Source organism: Lagopus muta, chromosome 1 (assembly GCF_023343835.1).
Source record: "Lagopus muta isolate bLagMut1 chromosome 1, bLagMut1 primary, whole genome shotgun sequence".
NCBI lineage: Eukaryota > Metazoa > Chordata > Aves > Galliformes > Phasianidae > Lagopus > Lagopus muta.
In genome coordinates, this window is record NC_064433.1 from 168395606 (window position 1) to 168416954 (window position 21349).

Below are 21349 nucleotides of genomic sequence, written 5' to 3' on the forward strand. Positions count from 1 at the left end.
TTACTTTCATCCTTAAAAATAAATGGATAAATTCTGCATGCCAAAGAACTTCTGCTAATTACTCAACTGCCACAAGTAATGTGCACACAATAAAGATGTTTGACCAAACTTGTTCAGTGTGATACTTTGGCTGGCTTTCCATACGTTGTTCTCCCCACTCTGTAAATGCAGCTGTACCACTGTGGATTTGAAGGGATTTTTTTCTCTCAAAAAGCATGGTATCTGGAGCTGAGGAACCTTATGGAAGTGCTCTTCAATGTCTACGAAACAACTGTGAGAGCACTAGTGCAGCACCGTTACTTTACTTATGAAGTCCAAGTTCTGCATTAACCAGCTGAGATGAGAGAATAATCTGTTCCAACAGTGGGCAGCAGATTTCTCTGAAAGCCTATCAGGCTTCTCAGGGGAGCAGAGACGTTTCATCTCTTTAGAGCAAATGTCATAACTGGCTGCACACACCACATAACCTCTGCTCGGGGAAACGCAAGGAGAGAGAAACAGGCAGAGGAACATTCCTTTCTCTGTCACTGAACATGGACTGCTTCCTAAGTGACGGGGGTGCTTCAAGAAGTTTGTGCTCAAGTTTGGGAACTGTGTGTGAAAGCTGAGCTCAGTATCGCAGAAAGGATGCTTCCAGACTTGGAAAGCAGGACCCTGTCAGACATTTTTTATTTATTTTGGCAGATGCAGAGAATTCTGGTTGTAGGAGTCATGTTCTTACCTTTTTTTTTTTTTTCCTCAGGAAAAAGAAATGCTGGCTCTAGTTTGCACTCAAAGGGAACAGAATAAAACGGAACAGAGGAAACGGGGGGAAGGTGTTACTGACTCAGGAAATGGCCGTCTAGGACCAGAAGGGTCTGTATTGACTCCAGCACATTAAACCCTTTACTAAAGGATCCAAAGACCTTACACTCTAACCTGTGGCACCCATAAGGCATTGGGGGAGAGAAAAAACTGTCTGACTCCATCTCTATGCAGTAGGCACACGACACAAAAATTCCCCTGCAATCTTAAGAGCAGTCATGCCAAAGTTCTCAGAAGTCATTACCTACAGCTGAAGAGCCAACGCATGTTTCCTGTTTACTAAGACCAGAGTTAGACCAAGGCCAAAAGCAAGGGACTGTTGGAATTAGGATCCAGAGCATGGATTCTTCTGAGAAGAAGTCAGGACCAGCAGGAGATGACAGGAGTACAAAAAAAAGGCAATTCTGGAGCTATAGAGTGGAATGACCAGCTGGGAGGTGCTGTTTCTGCATGCACCACATGAAGACATGCAAAAGGTCAGGTGAAGTATACCAACCCAGTGCAATGCCTGGGAGGGAACAGAAAGGACAAAGTGAACCCAGCTCAGAAAGTCCAAACTTTCTGCATGCTCCAACTAGAAACTCCAGTGAATTGGAATTTGACATCCAACACACAGTGTGGGGTGCCTGTAAGCAGTTATCCCAAGCTCTGCCTTCCTCCTAGTGGACTGACCTGCATCAGGACTGAAACATGCTTCCAGCTGCCTTCTCTCAGGTGCCTGCCACCTGTCTGAGAGAAGAGGCTCTGGCCTATTTCTTCCACTTAAATTCATTATGCTAGTAATGCCAAAAAAAAGCCACTGTGTTCTGATCTCTGCCTGGCTTCAGAGAAAGGGGGTGTTGGCAGTTTCACATGAGCATGGAGAGGTAGGAAGGAAGAACCTGTCAAAGCACAGCCAACCCCCAGCACTCTGTGAGAAGGCTGCTACTTTCCCAGCATCATAAAAGATGCAGTTTTGGCTGCTGTGATTTACCTTCCGTTGGCACAGTTCTGCAAACAGCCATCTTCACTTCAAACCAAGAAAACTTCCCTAAGGAAATGCTCTGAAGTCTCTGAGCTGATTTAGAGGACAACAGCAGGAACACAACAGCTTAACAGTCTTTCACAGGACTTTCTCTTTACTTTCTTAAGAGCTCACTTAAACTTTTAGTCTTGGGATAACTTTGAGAAACCCTTTACCCGTTGAAAATCAGCTGCCTGGTCCAGTCTCCATCCCTTTCCAGGCCAGATTAGGATGCTACAATTGCAGTTAGCAGTCTCCATTGACGTGCAATGACAGACTCACCTTGGAAGAAGAGGCCGCTGGGTAACTTTGCTGCCTCAGATGATACTGCCAACCACACCACAGTATCAGCTCCCTGCGCCTCTGTACGCAGGCTGTTCTTCATCTTCTGATAGAAGTCTGGCATCGACGACCTCACAGCTAGAGAGAGCAATGGGATGGTGGGCTACCATGCAAGGCTTTTATGATTAAAAAAAGTTATGCTTAGAATTGCCATTGTGAGTGTACAGTGAAGGGAAGGCTCAAAAATAATGAAAGTATTTCTCCATAGCCAGGCACACGGTGACCACGGTGGAATAGCGTTAAGCTGCCAGATGATCAAGCAATTGCTTGTTTGGATCAAATTGCACTAAGAAAATTAACAGGAGGTGAGAACAGGATTAGTGAGAGGTTTCTGATCCAATTCCAAAGAAGTTAAACATGGGGGAAATAGAAATACCAAATAAACAGGTATTCTGATAGATTTCAATTCTTATTTTCACATCCGTTTTAGGAAATTAATTGCAGCACAGTGTTTCAAAATTTTATGGTGAAACTAACTACATATTCGGTGTTTAAACACTGGATTATTTATATTTTATGTAACAGATGATGACTGAAGGCCTGTCTCCTGCAGCTGTTTATTTTTAGGGGATTGGGTAGCCCTTGAACTTTATGGCATAACATTAAAGATCGTTAGGTTTGGGAACGCAGCAACGATGTGCAAAATAAATATATTTTAAAGAAAAAGTAACACTAAGATTTGGACAGATTAATTTTCAAGCAAAAAGTAGATGGGTTTAAATGTCTCTATTGTAAGAAACAAATTTGGAAAACTGTGTCCCTGGGGAAAAAAAAAAAATCAGATATTGGATTGCTAGTCTGCAGCCCAAGCTGGGGTGTGAGGGGCTGAGAACATATTGCAGAACACAACCCGCATGCTGGCCCTCCTGCTGAGCCAGGCAGTAACGAACAGCTGTAGCTCAGACAGAGCTGTCTAGCCAAGCACACCACTTCTCCATGACTATAAATGTTTAGAGGAAGAGCAGAGGAACAAGGCATGCACACGATGCGTGCTTGTTTTTCCCGTGCATCCTTGAAGGCTTACAACATCTGCACACTGGTGCTCGCAGAGGCAGAAGCTGTCTCTATGTGTTTAACGGTCCTGTTGCAAATGTAATTTAGAGGTTAGCTTCAAGCACTGAGGCTTTTCTGTGCATTTGCATGGGGCTGGAATAATTTGCAGCCCTTTATTATTCTCCAGCTCCATGCAGATGGCAGACATTGTGCAGGATAGGACTACCAAGGGAGTACAAAACTACTCTAAGCACCAGTTCAGAGACAAGAAATGACTGCACCTGCTAGAGCAGTTTAGCAGAAAGTCTCTCTTCTGTTTGCTTTTAGGCTAGTCTAGAAAAAAAAGGGAGTTTGAGTGTCAAGCAAATGATACCTGGAGTGTCTGCCCAGCCCGGGTGCATAACAGAGAAATGGATGCTTCTGTGAGTTTTTGCCCACTGTTCTGTCAAGACAACTTGCTGTCTCTAGAATAGAGCAAGAACAGCCAGATTAGCATCAAGTCTGACATCCTCTCCACAGTGTTTGTTCCCAGGGAAGTAAACTATACCAAATGTGCAATATCATGGCACTTACGTATAGCAGAAATATATCCTTGCTCACCCACACTGGGCTTAGTGAGTAATTTTGGCAGAGACCATCATGATTACCATCATGATCACCATACCCACAAGCTTATTCTTAAAGGGGTTACACTGCTTTTACTCACCATTTCTGCTTGCTGCAGACTGCAAGGAAGAATCAAGCAAACAGAAAGGGATTGTCAGCTAAAGACAGTGTTCCCCACTGAAACTTGAATCAAACCAAATGAAAGTCATGTTCCCCCTGCCAAGGTGATATGCACCAAAAGTGCGTGACATCAACAGAAGATTATTGCCTGCATATCTCTGAACAGGTTGGATGCAATGGGAAAGCCACAGCAAACTTTATGTGTGTGTGTGTGTGTGTGTGTGTGAAGGCTTTGTGCAAAGCAGATGGCATGTCAGCATGCAAATAAGTGCTAGGCTTCGTTTTCAAAACCAGGGCTGTACCTTGTTTTGAGCATACACCATAGTTCCATCAAACGTCCCACTTCCTGATTGCAAGTCAGATATGTCTAGTTTTTGAACTAGCATGCCCCCAGAAGAGACAGTTACCTGCAAGCAAATGAATGAAAAACAAATGAAAAAGCAAACAACTCCCCAATGTCATTACTCATGCATGTGAATGAGTAATTCACATATAATTCCACATGTGAATCCCTGGGAGCAGGACTCTCCTGCCCATTCCCCGCTGCTTGTGCTCATGCTCATACATGGAGCTTACCTGGAGATACAGTGGAAGAATTACTTTTAAAAAGAAATGAACAATTGATTTTCATTCAAAATGGTGTCGACTCCATCAGGGAACTCTTTGTCTTTTTTTCCTTTCGAAGTGAAATTGGCAGAAAGAAAACAGCAAAACAGCACTATTTGTAGTTTATACCTTTAGCATTTAATATAAGCTAATTAGAAACAAGAGATACTATACAAAACTTAGGAAATTTCATGTTAAAAATGTACTTTCTGTCCTATTCTAAATTCCAAATACCAAAACCAGTAAAGGTTTTTAAGCCTATACTCCTGTTAGTATTTTGCACTACACTGCAGGAGATAACTAGCCCCAGGGAAACAAAAAAGGAAAGTTTCTAAAGGAAATATTTTACTCTGCTTTCCAATGAAGGGTTCAGAGCAGCAGGCAAGAACTGGAAGAGGGGGCTCATTGCTGGCAAAATCCAAGAGGATACTAGAGGTGCTCATGGAATTATAAATAATGCTGCATTGCTAACACAGGCAAAGAGATGCTGTCACAAATCACAGGAAAAGAATAGTTAAACACCACTTTCCAACAGCATCCCAAACTTACCACTCTGGCGTCAGCTTCTTTTTCTAGGAGGGGCAGCAGGGCAGTTGTCAGAACGTATGTACCTACAAGGCAGACAGACACCAACATGAACTCCTCTTTCCAAAAGCTTTTTTTTCTCCCTGCCCTCTATAACCAAATTCCCTTTATTTCTGGAACTTCATCTGAGCTTAATGATTCTGTTGCTGCGTTACTTACCCTATCCATCTTGTCTCAAAAGGCACATCAGTTTTTTTGCAGGCTTTTATGTCTATCTTACCTGTAAAAAAAAAAGGTTCCCTACATTCCAGCTGTGCCTCTGAAGGTTGCATGGCTCAGGTATGGATTTCTCTGGGGAATGAGGTAACACCAGCAAAGAAATAAGGAAGGTATTTCCACTCTGTGTGAACCATATGTACACATAGCTATGCTGGGCCATGAAGAAGAGAAACAAACCATGCTTCACAAGTGCATCCCTCCAAGTGGTTTTGTGGTGAGAAGGGCCAACTAGTCCAACTTCCCTGCACTGAACAGGAACACAACAGCTCCATCAGGTTGCCCAGGGAGAAAATACTCATATCGTGTGTCCAAGGCTGAGCTAGGTTTACTTGGAGAAACTCAACTGTGTATTTCCACACTTTGATCGTGTTCATTTAGCGTAATTTGTACAAACAGCACAAATATATTCCATTACAGCTGTTACTATAACCAGCAAAGTTTGTTATTCAGAGCAGTGCTCATCTGCTGGCATGTTTGGTTCAGACACACCTAGTGCTGCTTCACCCGTTCCAATGCAATGGAGGGATTTTTGTTTGTTTCTGTTTCTTACAAGAGACTTCTCTTACATCTTTTCCCCACTGAAAACTGTGTTTTAGAAGTTCCACTGAACTCCAGATAAGTCCAGCCCCACTCAGTCTAGCATTTCTGCATCAAGCACAACACTTCTCTTGTCTCTCCAGAAATGGCTTCAGTTCAACAGCTCCATCTCAGCGATAAACGTGTTTTTTTCCATGAGCCACCGAGGCCATGTTTTTCCCTACACATGAAGACTTCAGCATGTGTCTTTATAACCCCTCTTCCACAGAGGCGATGAGATCACCCAGTTAAAATACAGCGTGTTTATAAATATGCTAGCACAGCTAAATGCGTTACATGCCTGGTGAACAAACTGTTCGGCTCTCCCGTCAGTCACAACAGCCATCCTTTTCTCTGTAGCATCACTGGGACATCCATATGCAGATGATATATTTAAAACCCAAGCAGATTAAAATGAAGGCACAGCAGAGCAGTAAGAGCAGCCTGCCTGCAGCAGGAAACGCAAGCAAAGGAGCTGCCAGCAAGCACTGAGAGCCCATGTGTCCCCTGGGGACCACAGCCGGTGACATCATGAGGACAAGGCCATGGTGATAGCATCAGGGACTGCTGCAATTCACTACAAGCTGAGAGTCTGGATTAAATTCTGGTTTGCGATGGATTCTCCAAATGCAAAGTAACAGCACATCTTGGTTAAAGGCACTGCATTTCCTGAAGGAGAAAGCTGAGCTGCAGAGCACCAGCGATGGCAGTGCTTGGTTTTACTGTCCTGCAGATCGACACTTTCAAGAGGCTTCGGTTTTGTTTGTTAGCTCTAAATGTAATAGGATTGCCTCATTAATGCCAGGCTTTGTTTTGCTTTCCAGCTGGATGAGAGAAAAGTTCAATGCCAGTAATCCTGCTTATAGCAACTACAGCTTGTCAGAAGTTTATTTAAAACCACAAAGTAACTGCAGAGCCACTGTCTCCTCTGTTCCACGAGTTTATTAAGAACTCACTAAATCCCACACAGCCAGAGCATCAGACGTTTTGCCCACTGAACCATTTGCTCATGTACTTTGAGGCAGTGTGAAAAGACATGTTTCAATCCTGGTCCATCCTCCAGCAGCATTTCCTCTAAGGCCAGGTTGGATGGGGCCCTGGGCAGCCTGGTCTAGTATTAAATGTGGAGGTTGTTGGCCCTGCTTGTGGCGGGGGGGGGGGGGCGGGGGGGCAGGGGAGCCTGATGATCCTCGAGATCCCTTCCAACCCAAGCCTTGCTATGATTCTGTGATTCTCCAACGCACACAGATGTGTCAGGCATTAAAAGCAAAGCCCTTCTGCTTAGAAATACATCACCAACTGCTGACCCAGTCTTAAGTGTCCAGACACAAATTCCTTCGTATTTAAAAAAAATACACTTGAATATTATACATTCATGGGCTGATCTGTCAGGCTAAACAGCCTGGACAAGAAACTCAGTAATAAGAGATTAATGAGGCGTATTATTGGTTGGAATGCATCATTATCGATTGAAACCTCTGCATTTTTCCCCACGCAGAGCTGGCACATAGCTGGGGAGTCGTGTTCAAACCGACAGGAGTGGTGCTAAAGGCAGGCAGTGCAGGCTGTCACAGCCATGCACCGCGTGGCACAGACTGTGCCAAGCACTGCTGTACTGCAGCATGCCGTAATGCAGAAACAGATTTCTAAGGAAAAGGGTAAGCTGCAAATGAATGCTGCAAATGTCTTTACAAAAACATGAATTGCACGGGCAGTATAAAGATAAAGAAGAGAAAACTTAATATTTTTAGTACCCTTTTTCTTTTTCTGAGGAAAACCAAGATTCTAACTTGGTAGAAGAGACTACAATTCCCCTCCTTGCTTAAGGAGATCAAAGCAAGATTCAAATTATTTTTTTTGCTAATAATTGATTATTCATATCAACAAACTGGACATCTGTCTTTCGAAAATGAACACTGCAACACCATTCCTTTCAGTATTTGAAGGGAGCTTATAAGCAGGAAAGAGACAGACATTTACATAATCTAACAGTGATAGGATAAGGGAGAATGGCTTCAAATTAAAAGAGGGGAAAATTAGGTTAGATATTAGGAAGAATCTCATTACTGAATGGGCACAGCTGCCCAGAGAAACTTGTGGGTGCCCCATCCCTGGAGGCATTCAAGGCCAGGTTGGATGGGGCCCTAGGCAGCCTGAGCTGCTGGCTGGCACTGCCCATGGCAGGAGGATGGAACTGGATGGGCTTTAAGATCCCTTCCAACCCAAGCCAGTCTGTGATTCTGTGAACATTCTAGCAATGCCCTTGACACAAAAAATATTTTTGTCTGTTAAAAGAGAAAGCTCTTCCCCCACAGTTTAGCTAAAATAAGCATTCCAAATGTGATTAATGCTTGACTAGCACTGTATTCAGTCTCTAGATTATTTGAAGTCTTTTTCTTTGCTGTTTAAAAAGACCAAAAGGAACTCAAAGTGGCATGGAGGGTAAAATGACCAACAGCAATGCTCCTTGTACTGGAACAGCAATAAGCAGTGAGTATCCAGGCGATCCTGATCTTCCATTTTGGGATTCTGACAGAAACCAAACGAAACTTTTTCAGGTAGGTGAGGAAATGCCAGTACTGCTGAGAGTATTCTGCAGAAAGCATGCCCTTGTCTCTCAAATGGAGCTGCTCAGCCTCAATGCTGGCACGCAGAGTCCATTCCCCAGAGCCTGCCACTCCAACAGAGGAGGTGCAAAGAGCCCACTGGGTCATAAGGCAACTGGAATCAGGATGCCTGTGCCTGAGCAACTCACCTGAGCCAAGGCCATTTCCTGCACAGGTCTGCAGGGTGCTCGTGAAGAATTGCAGACTGCTTGGAATTACTCAGGCAGCATCCCCTTGTTTTTTGTAGTGAAATGGTACACACCACTTCCCTTTGAAAAGGAGTATTTGCAGAGCTGCAGAGGAGTCCAGCAAGATGAAACAGGAACTTGCTCAGAAGCAGCAGGAATGCAGAAGCAGGTAACTAAGCCTGTCACCCACGTGTCCAGGATTTCACATTGCCCTGACTGAACTCTGATGAGGTGAAGAGTCAAATAGAAAAGCCTATTGTACAAGCTGCAGCCCTGTTCCATGTACTGCGGTCTGACACAGAACTTGCTGGCCACATTTTCCTGAGTAAAAGAGGCTCCTGGGATTGTTGCATAATCCCTTTTAAAGATAAACATCCTCCCTCCACATTTGGTTTTCTTTGTAAAAATTCCTCTAAGTTTTATGTCTTAAAGCTGAGCTCACGTAATAGGAAATCATGTATAATAGCCTGTAATTCAAATCTTTCCTATAAGGATACAGCTATTCCACCACTACAAACCATTCAAACAACTGTGCCATGTGGTATGCAGTTTGCTCTGAAAGTAATGCTTCCTGTTTACTTCCATGGAAACTACAACAGATAAAAAAGAGCACAATAACACTATTTGATAGAGAAAAATCTCAGCTACAAAACACTATTTGTCAACAGTCACCATCATTAGCTGTGCATTTTCTCCAGCAAGAGCCTGCATGCCACGCTTGTAAAATCTGCACCAACAGAAGTGACCCACTGTTTCACAGCTGCTAGGGCACGGTTGTTACTTTGCTCCTGAAGTCCATCTTTCTCTCATCTGAAGTCAGAGGGAGCCAAATCTGAACTATCAGAAGGAGTGGTACATCAGTCAAGCCAAGACTGGCAATATGTGGGTCTTAAAGTCGCTACACGGCCTGGCATTACTGTGTTACAAAAGAAAGGTTTTCTTCTTCTCTGTCCTGACTCTGCAAGTTTGAGCCTTCAGCTTAGTCAGTGTCATGAAACACTGACTGACCAGAGTTGATGGTTTGTCCAGGTCCCGGGAAATCCAGAGGGATCACCCATTTCCTACCCCAAAAGACAGTGCACATCACTTTATCTGCTGAGGACTGCTTCTTGAACTTTTTCTTCAATGGGGAATTCACATGTCAGTGCTCTATGGACTGCTGTTCTGACACCACGTCTTGTCACTGGTAATGATGTGATCCAGGAAACTCACTTTCAGTCTCATATTGGTTTGATAGGTCCTGACAAACTTGCATACGCTGTTTTATCTGTTCCCATGTGAGCATCTGTGGGACCCATCTGGTGCTAACTTTGCAATATTCCAATGTTGCCACCATCATTTCCAATACACGAAGCTGATATTCAGCTCTGTGCACAGTTCAGTGGTCATAATCCATTGATTCATGCAGATGAGCTGATACAGGTGCTCTTCATTGTGTGGTGTGACAGCAGTGCGTGACTGTCCAGAATGTGACTTGCCTTTCACATCTCTGTTGCCATTGCTGAAATGCACCACCCATCGTCTCACTGTGCTCACACCCACTGTTTGGTCTCCACAAACATTCAGCAAGTGTCAGTGAATGTCAGTGGGTGCCATTTCTTTTACAGTGGCACATACACACTCCCATATCAGACACCTTTTCGTCAGACTTCCCTTCTGCTGCCACCTGCTGCACAGCAACAAAATGTAATGGAATATGGGAAGCTTCAACCTCTACTGCCATACCACCAACATCCACCTCTGATATTGTGGGCCAACATAATAACATAGTAGGCATCACTTCCAGAGCAGCCTTCATCAATAGTGTGGTTTGTCAGTCTGTGCATTACACGTGGTAATTCCACTGAAGCAATGAGTATGGCACTTAAATAGAAAATGCTTTGTTCAGGCACACTTCTTCCCAAGTGCTGATAAAAAAAATAAAATAAAAATAAACTAAAATAAAATTGAATCACCATGTGTTGTGTTGTGCAATTTCTCCACTTGCTCTGAGATCTTCTCAATTGAGTTGAGTAATTTCATATTGTGCTCTAATTAATAACACCCATTTGTAACTCCATACAGTGAATTCCTCTGTCAAACTGTATGAGCAGTAATGCAGCGTTTCACAATCACACAGAGAAACCACACTGATGGAAGCGTAGGAAATGAGGAGCTGTGAGGGAAGTAAACATACAAATCATACACAAAGTTGTTCAAAAAAATGTAACAAAAATCAGCTGGGCTGCTTCACAAATATCCAAATAAACTCAGGCCATGTTTCACATGAGCTGAAGTAGAAGCTGAGGGAACTGTGGAAAACTCTTGCTAGGTCTTGCCGAAAGGTAGCTCTGCACTTTCTTCTAATAGTTAATTCACCTCACTATCTCTACAACAGCATCACCAAAATGAAAGCTATCTCCCTGCAATGGGCTGAAGGCTACAGTGAATCAGACAGGGTCTTTCCACACAAGGTTACAAATCCTTCTGCAACAGAACTTGAAGTTTAAGCAAAACACAGAACAGCCCTAACAGAAAATAAAACTAACACTGTAAAGGCAGATTGCCAAAATGCTGGTGTTGGAACTTACATTTAGCCTGCTAAAATAAGGAAGAATCCTCAAGATTCGTATAGTTCCAAGTTGGAAATCAGCAAGATGCCACATATAGTGATAGTACAAGAATACATACCTATATCTGCTTTACAGATTTTAATTGACCCCCAAACCTATACTTTACATTGACTTATAAAGAAAATCATTGTTTCAGCAGAAGTAATACTGTAAAGCCACTACCTGTTTGTAACATCAAATTAATTCATGATGCAATTATTGTAGGCCCAAGTGTGTCAGTGGATTCTACAATAGTTTTTGCTTGATGTTCTGTCTGGCAATTAGTGGTAAATTGTTGGTGAGGTTTCTAATCTGCTAACATCCAGATAAGGGCAGGCAGCCAGCACTACATTCAGTGGAGTTTTCCATCTTACTGAGCCCTGCAGTATTATTAGGAACAGTGCTATTTCAACTGTGAAAAAAAAAAGTGGGAACAAAGTTTTATAATACAGATTTCAATGGCTTGCTCATCTGGTAGAAATGAGTTAAATAATTGGCTTGCTTTTCCTGTGTCCAAGGCTTAAAAGAAAGGAGAAAATAAAAAAGCACAAGCTGACATTCTTTCTTGACCTGGTTATCTTTTCAAGCCTTCAATTTATACAGTTTCAAGTGAGAGACATCCCTGAGCCTGTTTCCTGAGTATCAGATCAGGAATGAGGATTTTAGTGCGCCGTCTCTGAGGGGCAATTCCACCACACTAGGCAATAACTGAGAGTGCATGGGAAGAGCTAATGAACATGAAAGACAAAACAAAGGTCCACATTTCCCTTGAATTACAAAGCTCAGCTCAATAAAGCTTCCTCTGTGTCCTGGGAAACCAGAATTCAGTACAGCTAGTAGATTTACAACTACATCTAACTTCACCTTTTTTTTTTATAGCACCTCTCATCTCTCTGTCTCAAAACTCAGTAAAAGTAAATTGGTATCACAGGCTCCTTCACATAAGTAAGGCTGTCTGCAAAGATTGACTTCATGGCAGAGCAGCAGCTGCCATCCAAGCTGCCTGACCTCCAACTAGTTCAGAAACAGTCTGACAGGCAATGCTGGCTCATACGAGACCCAGTTACGTATGGTTTATGTGGAGGGAAGAGACTGAAAAATATTCAGTCATTGTCATAGATGGGCTGCGCATCTTATTTCTTATGGCCCTAACATCTTATTTCCCCTGGCTCTACCCCTTCTTGCTCACAGAGTAACTGTATACAGCTTTATTATTGCAACATGAGAGCACAGGAGGTTTCATTAGACTGAGAAAGTCACACTCAGTGGGAGCACCACTTATTTACCTCTGAGTGTGTTTTAGCATCCCCTTGCCTGTTAAGTAGCAATAAAATGTAATGGATATGCTACTTCTCCATGGCAAGCAAGAAGATGTGTTGAGTAAAAGGGAAGTGAAGAGGACAATGAAACAGAGAAAACAGGTACTCTTTCAGCTCCATTTCTAGTGCTTCAAAAGGAACTGATTTCTGTTGCTTCCACTTGTCTACCAACACTGATAGTTATTGGCTTTTTTTTTCTTCCCAAAATGACTGAATACTGTTGGTTTGAATGGTCTTTGTTAGGAGTGGGAGAACTTACAAGCTGGAACCATCAACCCGCAGCTGACCTTTTCATACACTTCTCCCACCTGTCTAATTGTAGAATCACAGAATCATGGAATGGTTTATGTTGGAAGGAACCTTAAAGGCCATCCATTTCCAACCCAACATGGGCAGTGCCACGCAGCAGCTCAGGCTGCACACAGCCCCATCTAACCTGCTATAGTTGGCCTTTGGGCTCTTGCACACTGATTGCCTCCAGGGATGGGGCACCCACAGCTTCTCTGGGCAGCTGTGCCAGGGCCTCACCACCCTCATAGTGAGGAATTACTTCCTAACATCTAACCTAAATCTCCCCTCTTTTAATTTAAAGCCATTGCCCTTTGTCCTGTAACTATCAGACCATATAAAAAATCATTCCCTCTCCTGCTTGGAAGCTCCCTTTAAGTACTGGAAGGCCACAATGTGGTTTCCCACAGCCTTCTCTTCTCCAGGCTGAACAAGCCCAACTCCCTTAATCTTTCTTCATAGAAGAGGTGCTCCAGCCCTCTGATCATCTTCATGGCCCCCCCATGGACCTGCTGGCCTCATGAGGTCAGAGCAGAGGACAATCCCCTCCCTCTCCCTGCTGCCTCCCTTCTGTTGATGCAGCCCAGGATACAGTTGGCCTTCTGGGCTGTAAGTGCACACTGCTGGCTCATGTCTAGCTTTTTGTATTTCAGGACCCCCAAGTCTTTTTCCACAGGGCTGAAACACCGGAGAGGTCTTTGTACCTCCTAATGCAGTGAACTGTTCTCAATTAGCCAGTCAGTGGTGTTTCACGTTCAGGGAGGTTTATTTTTTATTTTAACCAGTACTATTATTATTTTTTTTTTTTTTTTTTACATATTCATCTTAGCTATCAGAGGGCTTATGCATTCATTTTTGCCCACTCTCTCCAAGAAAGGATCATCAATTAGAACTGAACTCTAACACCCATTATGCGAAATATCTGAAAACACACTAATAAGTCAGTCAAGAGGAAAATACCCACAGCCTGGATTTAAAAGCTTCAGAGCATTTTAGACACCTAAATGAGCAATCCTAGAGCTTATGTAAATGTTAATCAGACACAGAACTAACAGACTACGCTCTGTATTTAAAGCATTTTATAGCTAATTCTTGCATTCTTAGATAGCTGCAACCTACACATTCCATTATTAGACCTGAGCTAAGATTCAGGGTTGAAACAAACAGTCAAAGAAAGATGAAAGGAACACTCTGCATGTGAAGTTCTGGGGGAAAAAATAAAAGTGTTAATAATGTTCTTATTCTACAGAAATCAGGCAATCACAAGTTCTTGCTTCTATGCTGCTAACAAGAGAGGGACCACTGCAGATGTTCAAAACAGGCCAGGCTTCAGTTTTTCTGAGGATAAAAGCAGGGAGGGGAATTCAGTTTGTCCTCTCTGATTACATCCTGGTTTATAGCCAACCTATATACCTGCCAAGTCTAACGTAGCCATGGTTTTCTCTGGGAATCTGTAACAGATAGTTACTGAGAAGTAACTCGGGACATGCTTTTAGTTACTGAGAAATAACTTCTCCAAAGTAAAGCATGCCCAAAGGCACACAGTACTCAGGGAAATGGCTTAACACAGCATCTGCTCTGACACGCATTTTTCCAGACTACTTTCTACTACTGTGCCTCTGACAGGAATGATTTATTATCTCATCTCTGACTTTGAAGCGAAACACCTGCACTCTTGATAGCATTGGTCCCCCATGCATGCCTGATGTGCAAGCACAGAAGTGTTCCCTTGCACAAACAGTCCCTTCCACATCATCCAAGTCCCACACTATTCTAAAGCTTCAAAAGACAATCCTTTCTGTTACAAAGAGAACCAGCCCAGGCAGACAATCCACTCCTTCTCTGAACTCTGCAGAAGTTGGACAGCAGAAAATGACTTACCTGCCTCATCTGCTCAAATGTGCAGCCACCTCCCTGACCTTCTTATACACTCAAGCAGCAAGTGACACATAAATGACTAAAGAAGATCTATACATAACACTGACAGAAGATAATACAGGCACTTTCCTAGTTCAGCACAATCATAATTCAGCTTCCTCTACCATATTCGTGCAGCTTTATCCTGCTGTAGATTTCTAGTGAGGCTGATTTACAGCTGGGAAAGCAGAACTTGCTGCTTCCACTTGTGTGATAAAATCTGATTCAAGTGATGTACTCACACAGCTCCCCACCAATTCATTTCCCCAGTGCTTAAAACTACACATATACATGCTTTCATGTTCAAACTGTTGTATTTGCTTCACTCTGCTTCTCTCCAGATGAACTGCATCTTTGCACATTGCTGAACTTTTGTCTGAAAGACAACAAGGGGGATACATTTCTCATGTTGAAATTCTACTTCTACAGCCAGGGAAATTTGATGGCAAAGTAAAACTCATTTTGAATTCTGGCCGCAAGAAACAGAATGCTACTACAAGATTGCAGAAACAGAAACTGTGCCTTTATACTTGAATTTTTAATTGTCACTTTAATGCAGTCAGACTTGCAGAAAAACAATGTGTGTGTGCAATATCAGCTAAGCACAAGATAATTCTACCCTAAAATGTTCAGAAGTAAATAGGAGTTAAGGAAGCTATGCAAAACAAAGCTAAGAATTAAACCAAACAAGGGTTCCCAGGCTCTGAATGCTTAGCTCTGTCGATGCCCCATCTTTACAGCCTAAGGTTCCCCTCTTCCTCATCCCAGATATTGATAATCAGGAGGAAAACAGAGAAACAAAACACCACAGCTCCTTTTTAATGGCCACTTCTGAGTATGTTAAAAACAGTCCCTTTGTATAGCCACATACTTGTGTGAAGGGAAAAGAGAGTAACAGGACAGCAGCATGCAACACACCTCTCCTTGCAAGAGGTGCAGCCTTCAACCCTTCGTACATCAGTGGCAGCACACAGCTCTTCTCACTGTTGGCTTCCTGTGTGTTCACATCTTTTCCATGGCTCTTATGGAGGAGCCTTTCCCTTTGCTCACCGTCTTCTCTGCTTGTCCTCACCTCTTTCTTCCTTGTTTCCCCTAATTTAACCCTCTTGTGCCCCCACCATTCATCAGATACGCCCCGTATATCTGGGGTGTGAAGGACTACCCAGAACTTCTCATTCACTTGACTAGGAGTTGTGTCTGTTTGAGAATGCCCAAGGCACTATAGAAGGTACAGCTTTCCTATATAATGTGCCTCCACCACGTGCAGTAGGACTGCTCAGGCCTACTGAAACATACAAATGTGCTCTAAACAAGCCACAGGAGCTTGGATTACAGGACTACACAGACTATCATTAGCAGCACTGCTTGGAACAAAGCTTCCTATCACATTTCAGAAGCAGTTTAATTAAATCTTATCTGCATTTGTTCACTGCTGCTACAATAAATAAAGGTACTGATACGACAAAAGCTGAAAAATGGAGAAATTCAAATAGGACACTCCACACAAGCTGCAATATTTCTTCTTTTACCTTCATACTTCTTCCCTGGCATAGCAATAATACAATCCCTCTTTGAGCAGAAAGAGCCCAGCTGTAAACACTTCAAGCATAAGTATCATTGTTCAGAATTAGGCCCCCAATACTCACCCAAGGTATTTGTTGCAAAGTTTTTTTCAAGTCCATTTTCAGTTAACTCTCTGTTGTTCACCATACACCCTGCATTGTTAATCTGTAAAACAATTCCTGTAAACAAAAACAATCTAGGCAAATGTCTACAAACAAAAGCAAACATACAGGCAAATGATGATAGTTTGACTTTTTTTGGCATAATGCTAAAAACTGTTTCTATAAATCACACTATTCCAAGTCAATTTACTGCTACAAATGTTTTTCACAGAAGAAAGGATCTTCAGAGAAATGGATTGGTACTAAAAGCCAACCATCTTAGTGCCTAACTCCATGTTTTAAAATCTCATCTCACAGAAGTAATATGCAGGTTGCAGAGCACGGATATTAGGACAAATAAGCAGTGTAGTACGTTAATCTCATCTGAGAGATCCCATTGATGCTACATGATGATGTACTCTCCATTAGACATTCCTCTACTAGGGAAAATTCACTTTCTATAGCACCTCTCACGTAGAGCCAAGCTGAGAGATTTGGGGCTTTTCAGCCTCGAGATGAGAAGGCTTCAAGGAGTACAAGAAGTAAAGGCTTTTAGTTAAAAGAGGGGAAATTTAGGTTAGATATTAGGAAAAAAGTCTTCACTGTGAGGGTGGTAAGGAACTGAAACAGGCTTCCCAAAGAAGCTGTGGATGCCCCTTTCATGGAAGTGAGGCCAGGCTGGATGGAGCCCTGGGCAGCCTCTTCTAGTGGAAGGTGTCCTGCCAATGGCAGGGTGGGTTGGACGACATGGGGGAGGCATCGTTCTCTGCCATATTTTTGTTTAGAGAAATATGCATAGCCTGCATAAGCAACCTGAAGGCCACAGAGTTATCAGTAATAAAAGCCAGATAGAAAATCTGCAGTGAGAACTTCAAAAGATGCAACTAAAAAATTACTGCACTTCTTGCTTTTTTGTATTATATCTGTGTATGAACTGAGAATGGACAAAAGCAAATGGACCATGGAAACTTCTGTAGCAGTACTCAGAGAACATTAAGGAGAGAACTGCAAAATCTGGACTATCTGTTGGCTAAGTTCAGAGGACAGGCATTCCAAAGATAGACACATGATTTAAGTATGCAAACTTACCAACACATTCAATTTATGTTCAGTTTTGAACTTTTCAGCAAACTTCCAGATTTCTTTGGGGTTAGAAATATCCACAATATGCAAGAAGATATTCTAAATGAAGAAAAGTAAGTTACAATCAACATGGATAGTGAATAGGTCCTGCTCACTGTTAAGGCCTGACTAGTTGAAAAGCTATTCTAGTCATATGAAAAAATATTATCTCCAGAACATATCTGAAACGCTTATGGCTAAGAAGCAAAATTGGGACATTAAAATATTTTCCTAGGAACATCTTTTGTCATTTGCTCCTGAGCCATGACCTTCTAACGTTTAATGCATGCTTGAAGGGACCCCAGCTTTCATCTCTGTCTGGCAATCTGGCACAGAAAGTCTATCTGTTTCATACACAGCAAGGTAAAACCCAGTCAACAGTCAGGTTTGCAATTTATGTGCCACAGTAACAAGGCTGTAGACCTCAGCCTTCTCTTCTTAACACTGAGTGAAACCAACGCTTTCAACCTCTTCTCCACACACATCTTAGTTCCTTTGTAACTTTAGCAGTCTGGCCTTGCTCTAAGACAAAAAGATTTCCTTGTTCCAGGAGGCTCAAACTGGATGTAGGTGTCCTGCTGTGGTCTCACAAGGGCTCAGCACTTCTCTCAACCTGCTGGCTACACTTGGTCATTCAGCCCAGGGTGCATTTGGTCTTCCTTGCCTCAGGGCACACTGCTTGCTCAGGGTCATGGCATCAACCCCAAGCCCTTTTCTGTAGACCTATTCTCCAGTCAGTCCCAGGCCATCTATTCTGTGGGATTACTGCAACCCTGGGCAGGACTGCTCTTGATGAACTTGATGAGGTTCATTTCTGTCCATTTTCCCACCTGTTAAGCTTCTCTGAATAGCACCTTTACTCTCCAGCTCTCCACAAATTGAAGCTATCTGCAATCTGACAAAGATTATACTTGATCTATTTGTCCAGACTGTCAGTAGAGGCATTAAACTTGCTCCAGTATTGAGCTATGAGGGGTGCAACTAATAACTGCTCATCAGATCAGCTCTGTATTGTTGACTGCTACTTTCTGAGCATAATAGCCCAAGCAGTTTTCTACCTGTCTTACTGTTCACCGGATCAAACCACATTAGCAAGTGACAAATCTCTCAAGACATCAAGTCAAGACAGCAGGCGGATGCCTCCATCCCCAACAGGAGAGAGCCTCCAGCCATTTTCACCCACCCTTCCTCCTGGTGCCAGCAATGGTTCAGGCTCAGCTGGCTTCAAATCCTCCCCTGACAGAGTTTTTTCTTCCCCATCTGTTACCATGGCACTATACCTATGCTGTAAATGAACACCTGCAGGCTGAGAACAATCCTGCCTTCTACTGGTGTTCACAAATGCCCAGTCTTCCCCATCTTAGGAATCTCCATCCATTTACTTGAAGATAGGCCCTAGCTTTCCATCCTTCCAGGTGAGTGGGGTTTGTGCTCTTCTGCTCTTTGCAAAGACCCCGTCCACCTCCTGTTTCCTCCCCCTAAGGCTATGCAGCTTGCTCCACGTCCAGCAGATGCTTCATCTGGCAGCCCAGCACCTTGGCCACAGCAGAGCCCAACTGATGAGGACCCCATTGTGCTCTGCCCCAGGCTCAGGAAGAAGAGCCAGTCACTCCCTGCAGCACAGCACCCACGTATCATTCCTCTGGAGCAGGGCAGAAGAGCACACCTTTAAGTACATCGCTGTGCCCATGCCACTATTTTTAAGCAGTGTTGTGTGCCTTCTGCAACCTCTTTCCACACTAAGTGCTGCATGAATCACCATGTCCCTTTCAGTCGACCCTTGCTTTGAAATGCTATGGGCAGGGATGTGAACACAGTAAAATAAAAGAGGAAAAGCTTGACATGAGAGCAAAGTTATAATCTTCCAACCCACTAAATCTAAAACATTTCCTCTCTCCAAAACATCTAAAGCCTTTTAGTACTTGTTAAAGGCAATTCTCTGCTTTTGTAAATGTCTGCTCTAGCTAGTATAAGCAGAGTAGCATTTATCAGCATACAGAAGGCACTGCAAATCCTACTCTTCTCCTGCACAGTGTTTAGTCTTGAAGACATACCATGGACAGTCTTATGACGTACGCAAGGAAAGGAACTTCCAAGATAGTTATGCAGAGGATGTGTTCCCATGCAAAGAAACAAATAATCATTAAAAAACCTCCTCTTTTTTCATACTGTTCCTTTACTACTCATTACACAAGCAAAAGAGATAAGCGAAGAAGCTGGGAAAATTATAAGGCATCATTCCCAATCTACAATTCTGCTTCCTTGAAGATAAAAACACTTGTCTTCTCTTTAGCCTCTGGATTTCAGCTCCTCATTTGAAGCAGCTCAGAATTTTCTCATCATAATGCTCATTTCTAAACAAAAAACTTGACACTTCTGTAGGTTCTAAGCAGATACCTCTCTAAGAGCCTTCTACTTTTAGAGCTACTGCAATTAACTACTGCAACAGAAGAGCAGGAGATTTGGGGGCAGATGTTCAATATTACAAGTGATTTCAGAGACTGAAAAAGAATCTGTTGAAGACTGTCACACTGGCTCCGAAAAGGAACTTACAGATCTGTTCCCTATAAAAGTCCTTCATGGTAGCAAAGTCATTCTCAAGGTGAGATCTAATCTCCATGAGTAGATCTAATTAGAAAATCAGGAGACCTTCCTAGGTCCCAGTTTAAGGTGCAAGTGCCTGCCAAATAGTAACTCATCTCAGCATTGAACCCCAGCATGTTTTGCTGTGGTAACTGGAAACAAATCTCTGGCACGTATTACAACAGGATTTCTGTCCAGATAATCAGGAAGAGCAAGTTAGGTCTGCTTGTAACTTGTCAAGTTGCAGATAAAGTATTTTATTATCCCTCTGGATTGCTTCTGAATGGCTACTTAGAAAGAAGGATGTTCTTGTGGACTTCTTATAAAAATGACTCTTTCCAGTGCAGGGCCACTTGTACAGCTCATCTAACACTTTAACAAATGCTCCTTTCCATACAAGTGCACAGGACCCCTGGTCACACAGAAGTTCTACTGTGCACTCATGTTCTTTAATGACTAGAGAAACTACAGGTTTGTAGTCTACCAAAACTCAGTATGCAGTAGATGTGCTGCATTTAAAGGAAGAATACTATGTGCCTTGAGTTTTGTTTCACAAATGCTAGAACACAGAACATGAAGGAACCCTCAGAGGTCATGAAACTCACCCCTCTGCCCAGGCTGTCTGACTGCAGCTACAGAAGAAAGTAACACTTCTAATCACCGGTTCTTTCACAACTGTATCTTACTATAGTCAGGGGATCATGCTTCTCTAGACAGTTGGAGAGCATTTCTACAAGGACTGATCTAATTCACCTCCATTAAAGAGCAGAAGTGCCACGCTTGGGAGCTGAAACTAAAGAGCACAAATTATTCAGTAAGGTATCTCTAACCATAAGAAGTCTTCACAATGTTTGACACCCATTAAATACTACTACTGGAATCAAAATACTGTGTTTAAGAGCCAAGGCCCTGCTTAAAACGAAGACAGATCTTCATCCAATGTACAAAGATACTGGCTCCACTTCTCCACAAGCACATCCTCTAGAATAATTACCAAAGCAACACTGACAGCTACGGAGGTGTACTGTAGATTGATATATGCAGAAGCAAAAAGAATCTCTAACAGAAAGCAGGAGATCAGGAAAAGATACTGTAAGAAAAAGAGATTGGAAAGTCTATAAGAATAAAATGAGGACTACATACGTGAAGCAGGAAAGACATCCTTTGCAAATCAAGAGCATGTTATTCAGGTTCAGAAAACCTCCAACTCCACAAAT

The 21349-nt window shown here is 42.8% G+C and overlaps 1 protein-coding gene across 4 annotated transcripts in view; it reads right to left on the reverse strand.

Annotated features, from left to right (window-relative positions):
- Positions 1–21349, reverse strand: part of DHRS12 (dehydrogenase/reductase 12) — a 30940-nt gene that overhangs the window by 3982 nt on the left and 5609 nt on the right. For 3 of the 4 annotated variants that reach the window (XM_048934698.1, XM_048934699.1, XM_048934700.1), the window contains 6 exons: positions 17517–17609; positions 16410–16491; positions 5024–5085; positions 4171–4275; positions 3516–3606; positions 2090–2227 (listed from right to left, as the gene is read on the reverse strand). In XM_048934698.1, coding sequence (XP_048790655.1) covers positions 2090–2227; positions 3516–3606; positions 4171–4275; positions 5024–5085; positions 16410–16491; positions 17517–17609 — 571 coding nt within the window. Of the gene's footprint in view, positions 1–2089; positions 2228–3515; positions 3607–4170; positions 4276–5023; positions 5086–16409; positions 16506–17516; positions 17610–21349 lie in introns of all 4 variants that reach the window. The other variant, XM_048934701.1, reaches the window with a different exon arrangement.